This window comes from Cucurbita pepo, chromosome LG18 (assembly GCF_002806865.2).
Source record: "Cucurbita pepo subsp. pepo cultivar mu-cu-16 chromosome LG18, ASM280686v2, whole genome shotgun sequence".
NCBI classification, from domain to species: Eukaryota; Viridiplantae; Streptophyta; class Magnoliopsida; order Cucurbitales; family Cucurbitaceae; genus Cucurbita; species Cucurbita pepo.
Window position 1 is genome coordinate 1,884,631 of NC_036655.1, and position 6,968 is coordinate 1,891,598.

General features: G+C 42.4%; 2 protein-coding genes across 3 annotated transcripts in view; one reads left to right on the forward strand and one right to left on the reverse strand.

Annotated features, from left to right (window-relative positions):
* The window catches only part of LOC111780128 (probable serine/threonine-protein kinase PBL7), a 10,392-nt gene extending 8,770 nt beyond the window's left edge, over positions 1-1,622 (forward strand). Inside the window, exons 3-6 of the mRNA XM_023660421.1 lie at positions 503-888; positions 958-1,090; positions 1,172-1,261; positions 1,336-1,622. Of these exons, the coding sequence (XP_023516189.1) occupies positions 503-888; positions 958-1,090; positions 1,172-1,261; positions 1,336-1,446 (720 nt within the window). The 3' untranslated portion in view covers positions 1,447-1,622. The remainder of the gene's footprint in view (positions 1-502; positions 889-957; positions 1,091-1,171; positions 1,262-1,335) is intronic.
* Positions 1,623-2,380: 758 nt separating this feature from the next.
* LOC111780129 (DNA excision repair protein ERCC-1) overlaps positions 2,381-6,968 on the reverse strand; it is a 6,430-nt gene continuing 1,842 nt past the window's right edge. Inside the window, exons 3-9 of one of the 2 annotated variants that reach the window (XM_023660424.1) lie at positions 6,260-6,363; positions 4,757-4,856; positions 4,561-4,637; positions 4,388-4,458; positions 3,977-4,026; positions 3,818-3,886; positions 2,381-2,996 (exon numbers count right to left, since the gene is read on the reverse strand). In XM_023660424.1, the coding sequence (XP_023516192.1) occupies positions 2,709-2,996; positions 3,818-3,886; positions 3,977-4,026; positions 4,388-4,458; positions 4,561-4,637; positions 4,757-4,856; positions 6,260-6,363 (759 nt within the window). In that variant the 3' untranslated portion in view covers positions 2,381-2,708. Of the gene's footprint in view, positions 2,997-3,817; positions 3,887-3,976; positions 4,049-4,358; positions 4,459-4,560; positions 4,638-4,756; positions 4,857-6,259; positions 6,364-6,968 lie in introns of both variants that reach the window. The other variant, XM_023660423.1, reaches the window with a different exon arrangement.

Sequence of the window (6,968 nt, forward strand, 5' to 3'; positions counted from 1 at the left end):
GTCTAGACAAGCATTGGTTCTTCTGATTGTGTTGAATGCTTTTATTTGGTTGGATTTGGACGTTTGTTGTTACATTTGACCGTTTGTTTATAATCGGGAGTCGAGGATATGCTCCCCTATACCCTAGGGCACTCGGACCGCTATGGTCTAGACAGACATTGGTTCTTCTAATTGTGTTGAATGCTTTTATTTGGTTGGATTTGGACGTTTATTGTTACATTTGACCGTTTGTTTATAACCAAGAGTCAGGGATACGCTCTCCTATACCCTGGGACGTTCGGGCCTCCAAGGTCTAGACAAGCATTGGTTCTTCTGATTGTGTTGAATGCTTTTATTTGGTTGGATTTGGACGTTTGTTGTTACATTTGACCGTTTGTTTATAATCGGGAGTCGGGGATATGCTCCCCTATACCCTGGGGCGCTCGAGCCCCCAAGGTCTAGACCCGAGAAATTTAAGTTAAAGTTACCTCACCCTCCCATTTTTGCAATTGATTGAAAGCAGGTGGATCTTCTAAGCCGCTTGCAGTCTCCATGTCTGGTGGAGTTGCTTGGCTACTGCGCTGACAAACACCATAGGCTTCTGATATTTGAATTTATGCACAACGGTACTCTTCATCATCATCTGCATAATCCGGACACTGAATCTCAGCCATTGGATTGGAATACTCGATTGACGATAGCCCTTGATTGTGCCAAGGCACTCGAGTTCCTCCACGAGCATGCCGTTCCATCTGTTATTCATAGAAACTTCAAGTCAACCAATGTTCTATTGGATCAGGACTTCCGAGCCAAGGTCTCCGATTTCGGCTCAGCCAAGATGGGTTCCGATAAGATCAATGGTCAGATATCGACACAAGTCCTCGGAACCACCGGATATCTAGCACCAGAGTGAGTCTTCAAAATACGTCTGATTTTTCATTACTTTCACTCGTTTGAATATCGGTTGGCAATGTGCAGGTATGCTTCAACAGGTAAACTTACAACAAAATCAGATGTATATAGCTATGGCGTTGTGCTACTAGAGCTTTTGACTGGTCGAGTGCCGGTCGATATCAAACGGCCACAGGGCGAGCACGTTCTTGTCTCGTGGGTTAGTTAACCTTACGAGAGCTCTATCGAATCATATAATCGTCGTATAATCATGTCTGATCTCGTATTACATGGCTTCTAGGCTCTCCCAAAGCTGACTAATAGGGAAAAAGTAGAGAAGATTATAGATCCAGCAATTCAAGGGAAATACTCTAAAAAGGATCTAATTCAGGTTTGTTAAGTCCTAGGATTATGAATTTGTCAATCTTGGTCTTTGTTATGACCCTACAAGTATCTGTTCTTCAGGTAGCAGCCATTGCAGCCATGTGTGTGCAGCCCGAAGCCGACTACCGGCCTTTGATGACCGATGTCGTGCAGTCACTGGTTCCTCTGGTTAAGAACCGATCGGCGTCGTAGATAGCCTTCAAGAACAGAGCAAGGTTCAACAGAGTAGGTTTCTTTTGTTGTAACTTTTTTGTGAACCTGTAGAGGCGACAAACAAAGATTTACCTTAAAATCTGCTAACAACAATGGGACTTGTACATAAACCTTTTGATTGTCATTTGATGTTACAAAACATGTTTACTGTAAACTGTCAAGGCCTTACCTGTGGATGCCGAGTTAAGCTAGAATTTTTATATTCGTCCTTAATAGGATGTCACATCGATTTGAGAGGAGAACGAAGCATTATTTATAAAGGTGTGGAAATCTCTCTCTAGTAGATGTGTTTTAAAAACTTTGAGGAGGGGAAGTCCGAAAAGAAAGCTCAAAGTGGACAATATCTGGTAGGGGTGAACTTATGCTGTTACAAATAGTATTAGAGCCAGACATCGGGTAGTGTGCCAGAAAGGACGCTGAGCCCCAAAGAGGGGTGGATTTTGAGAACCCCCGAAGAGGGGTGGATTTTGAGAACCCAAATCGATTGGAGAGGGGAACAAAGTATTCTTTATAAGGGTGTGAAAACTTCTCCCTAGTAGACACGTTTTAAAAACCTTGAAGGGTCGATTGGAGAAGGGAACGAAACATTGTTTATAAGGGTGTAGGAATCTTTCCCTAGTAGACGCGTTTTAAAAACCTTGAGTGGTCAATTGAAGAGGAGAACGAAACATTGTTTATACACTTATCGACCTTATGAAGACTTCTCCTTAGTAGACACATTTTAAAAACCTTGAGGGGTCGATTGGAGAGGGGAACGAATCATTGTTTATAAGGGTGTAGAAATCTCTCCCTAGTAGACACGTTTTAAAAATCTTGAGGGGTTGATTGAAGAGGAGAACGAAACATTGTTTATACACTTACCGACCTTATAAACGTGATGATTAATAACATAAAAAAAAGAAGTAAACAATAATTCGAGGATGAATATCACCTAGATGGAGACTTTACTATGCCTAAAAAGACCATGCTTATTATAGATCTTAGTTGTCATTAGTCCAGCAAAAGTTACAGCTACAAACAATGAAGAGAAGCAAATATAATTTACACGTCGATTTCCGACTACTGCAGAACGAATACCCGAAAATTTATCACTTCCAGTCTTGCATTCCATCCAACAGCAAAGCTGCATTCATAAATAGAACACGAGCACGTTCGGGTCGTGTTCAGAAGGATGTAGCAAGTGATCATACTCTCTACAGTAGCATGAACAAGCAAACCGTCAGTTCTACAGCTTGTGAACATTACTGCGAGTTGCTATTTTCAGGCTCTTTTTCCTCTCCTTCTGGCTTACTACTTTTACCAATTTTAGCTGAATATTTGGCAAAAGCAGCAGACAGAGCTGATTTGATGTTCAATTCAGGTTCTTTTTTGTGTTGGCTAGCATCTTCTGTGTTCTTCCCATCCACATCTTGTTCTTCACCGATCGAGCGAGGTTCGGTATTATTCTGGGTTGGAGTTTCTAGAACGGCAGGATGGGTTGAAATGACACGCTTGAATGGCTCATGAAAAGTGTCGTACAGCCGCCTTACCTGATGAGGAAGATGAATTTAATAACAGCATTCGTGCAAACAAACGAGCTACGTATATCACAGTTGAAGGCTAAATGTTATCGATACGGTATGTCACTATGTGACGCTCGTGTTCATTTGCATCTTCCCCAGCATACCATTATCTAATAGTTGTAAATGTTTCTATGATTACTTGTATATTAAAAACATGTTATTGTCTTGTTGATAAAAAGAAGGTAACTTCCCAAATCCACCGCTAGCAGATATTGTCCTCTTTGGGCTTTCCCTCTCGGGCCTCCCATCAAAGTTTTTAAAACGCATCTATTAGAGAGAGGTTTCCACACCCTTATAAAGAATGTTTCATTCTCCTCCCCAACCGATATGGGATCTCAAAATCCACCCCCCTTTGGGACCCAGCGTCCTCACCGGCACTCGTTCCCTTCTCCAATCGATGTGGGACCCCCCAATCCACCCCCTTGGAGGCCCAACATCCTTACTGGCACACCACCTCGTGTCCACCCCCTTCGAGACTCAGCCTCCTCGCTGGCACATCGCCCGGTGTCTGGCCCAAGCCCACTGCTAGCAGATATCCTCTTTGGGCTTTCCCTTCCCCTCGAGGTTTCCACACCCTTATAAAGAATGTTTCGTTCTCCTCCCCAACCGATGTGGGATCTCACAAACAAAGCTATCCTTCTAGCTAAAACCAGCTCAAATGTTATGAATGACATCAAAGACATGGTACATTTTCAAAATAAATTTGCGAACCCAACGAGTAAGAGTACAGATAACAAGAACTAAGGACACACTCGAAAAAGGGTCGTGCTTCGAAAAAAAAGGTCTACCTTGCGTTCACCTATGCCCGGGCAACGAGCTAGATCTTCCATTGATGCATCCATGACATGAGACAGAGACTGCAATGGAAAACTAATTAGCAGTTCGACACCAAACAAGACATAACAGACAAGAACGGAAGAATCTTAGCGAAAATACAGCAGGCGTACCCCAAATGTCGTCCCGAGGGTAACCACATCAGTCTTGTTAACATGCCGAACTGATGTTAGGACATGAGTAAGCTACAATTAAAACCAGAATTTTAATTCAGAATATAGTTGTTGTGGATATAGCTTTTTGGAAATAAAAAAGAGGCTATAGTTGATCGTGGTTGTAACAACCAAAATCCACCGCTAGCAAATATTGTCCTCTTTGAGCTTTCCTTTTCAAGCTTCCCCTCAAGGTTTTTAAAACGTGTCTGCTAGAGGGAGGTTTCCACACCCTTATAAAGAATGTTCCGTTCTCCTCCCCAACCGACGTGGGATCTCACAGTGGTATCACAACCACATAAATTAATGTTGAATAGGCAAAAAGCTTCAAGAAAACCAATACCCGAGAGAGGTAGTCGGTATCCATCTGACCTTGAATAAGATCTGCGGGCTTGTTTTCGTAAACTTTTATAGTCTCCAAGTAACGACCACACTCCTCCAAACTAATAAAAAAACAGAAATCAAACTTTTAAATTCACTTTGCAATATAATACTTACCAAAATCTTCAATAGACGGCACTAAAATGCTTAATAATGAAATGTACCTCCAAGCACAAAGAAGGGTACAATCGTGAAGTAGAGCTGTTTTGGTGACTTCAAGCAAAGGCTTGACAACATCTTCCTGAAAGAAACTAATCGATGACGTTACTTCACACGAGCATCAAAATGACTACGAAGACTTAATCTGGAAAATGGAGAACAGGGTAAGAAAAAAGGTGGCTAGGCGGTACGGTTTCTTACCACATCGACATGACACAGAACGACGCGAAGCTTGAAATTTTTTTGTAGTTCTCTTATACGGTAGTATAGGTAGTCCGGATGCAGAAGATGATACCGAAGACTGCAAAATAGGATTAATCTAACCATGAAATACTCCAACATACAGAAAGAAGATTAGATGATTGATGCATAATTTTTTGCAAGTTCAAAACCAGTACTAAGGTTAAAAATTCAAAGGCTAAAGCAGCTCTGGTGGTGTGTTGTTTGCAAGCAGCAGGAAGAGGACCTTGACCTTATACTTTGGGATTTTCCTTCAGGACATTTGGGTTTATTTTGGCTAGCAATAGAGGTTGTTGTCTATGTTCGAGGAGGTGCTCCCGAACCCTTCTTTTAGGGATAAGGAAGAGTTTTGTTTGTGGCAAGCTTGTGTTTTTGCTACTTCGTGTTAAATTTGGTTAGAGAGGAACAATAGGATATTTAGAGAGCTAAGGGAACTTGGGAGGAGCTTCGGGAGTTGGTTGGGTGTACGTCACGTTTGCTGATCGGGCATTTTGTATTACCAACTTACACTTTGTTGGATTGAGATCTATTCATGTAATTTGTGTTAGACCTCCTTAGTCAGATGTGAGATCCCACCTCGGTTGGAAAGGGGAACGAAGCATTTCTTATAAGAGTGTGAAAACCTCTCCCTAGTAAATGTGTTTTAAAACCTTGAGGGGAAGCCCAGAAGTGAAAGTCCAAAGAGGACAATATCGGCAAGCGGTGGATTTTGACTGTTACAAATGGTATCAGAACCAGCACCAAGCGGTGTGCCATTAAGGAGCTTGGTCCACAAGGTGGGGAGATTGTGAGATCGCACATCAATTGGAGAGGGGAACAAAGCATTCCTTATAAGGGTGTAGAAACCTCTCTCTAGTAGACGCGTTTTAAAACCTTGAAAGGAAGCCCAAAAGAGAAAGCCCAAAGAGAACAGCATCTGCTAGCGGTGGATTTGGGCGGTTACAAATGGTATCAGAGACAACACCGAGCGGTGTGCCAACAAGGACACTGGGCCTCCAAGGGGTGGATTGTGAGATCCCACGTCGGTTGGAGAGGGGAACGAAGCATTCCTTATAAGGGTGTGGAAACCTCTCACTATTAGACGCGTTTTAAAACTTTGAAGGGAAGCTCAGAAGGAAAACCCCAAAGAGGACAATATCTACTAGCGGTGGACTTAGGCGGTTACATCATACCTCATTTAAGTATGTCGGGTAGATTCTGTCTTGTAGATTATTTCATTTCTCTCAATGAAAACTTGGTTCTTATTTTTTTAAAAGAAAAATACTAAATATAGCCACATTTCATAGTAGGAATGACTTCAATGATTCATAAACTCGAGTTTATGAGTGCCAGTGCTGCACATAAGTCAGACAAAACAAAGCTTATATGCACACTGGGCACTCTAAATCAAGAGTTCAATTTTATTTTGTTTTATTTCTTTTGATACAATGAGTATAGTGAATAGAAAGGGAATGAAACTCGAACCTTAGATAGAGAGCACAAGAGCTATTCCCGAGTAAGTAATCGGGTACAACATCAGCAAAAGTCCATCTCACATTCCTAATGTGTTTGAGAAGTGGATTTCCTCTCTGAGAGAAACATGAGATGAACCAATTCACTATAATTAACGGCTTAATAATGGTATTAACTTCAAATAAAGTAAACTTGAAGTAATACGCCAAAAAAATATACTTCTTGTGAGATCCCACATCGGTTGGAGAGGAGAACGAAGCATTCTTTACAAGGGTGTGGAAACCTCTCCCTAGTAGACGCGTTTTAGAAACTTTGAAGGGAAGCCCAAAAGGGAAAGCCTAAAGAAGACAATATCTGCTAGCGGCTATGGAATCTCACAATTCACCCCCTCCCCCTTGGGGTCTAGCATCCTCGCTAGCACTCGTTCCCTTCTCCAATCGAAGTGGGACCCCCAATCCATCCCCTTTGGGACCCAGTATCCTTGCTGGCTCACTGCCTCATGTCCACCCCTTTCGGGAATCAGCCTCCTCGTTGGCACATTGTCCAGTGTCTAGCTCTGTTACCATTTGTAACGGCCCAACCAGATATTGTCCTCTTTGGGTTTTCCCTTTCGGGTTTCCCCTCAAGGTTTTTAAAATGCGTCCACAAGGGAGAAGTTCCCACACCCTTATAAAGCATGCTTTGTTATCCTCCCCAACCGCGTGGGATCTCACATCCCCCC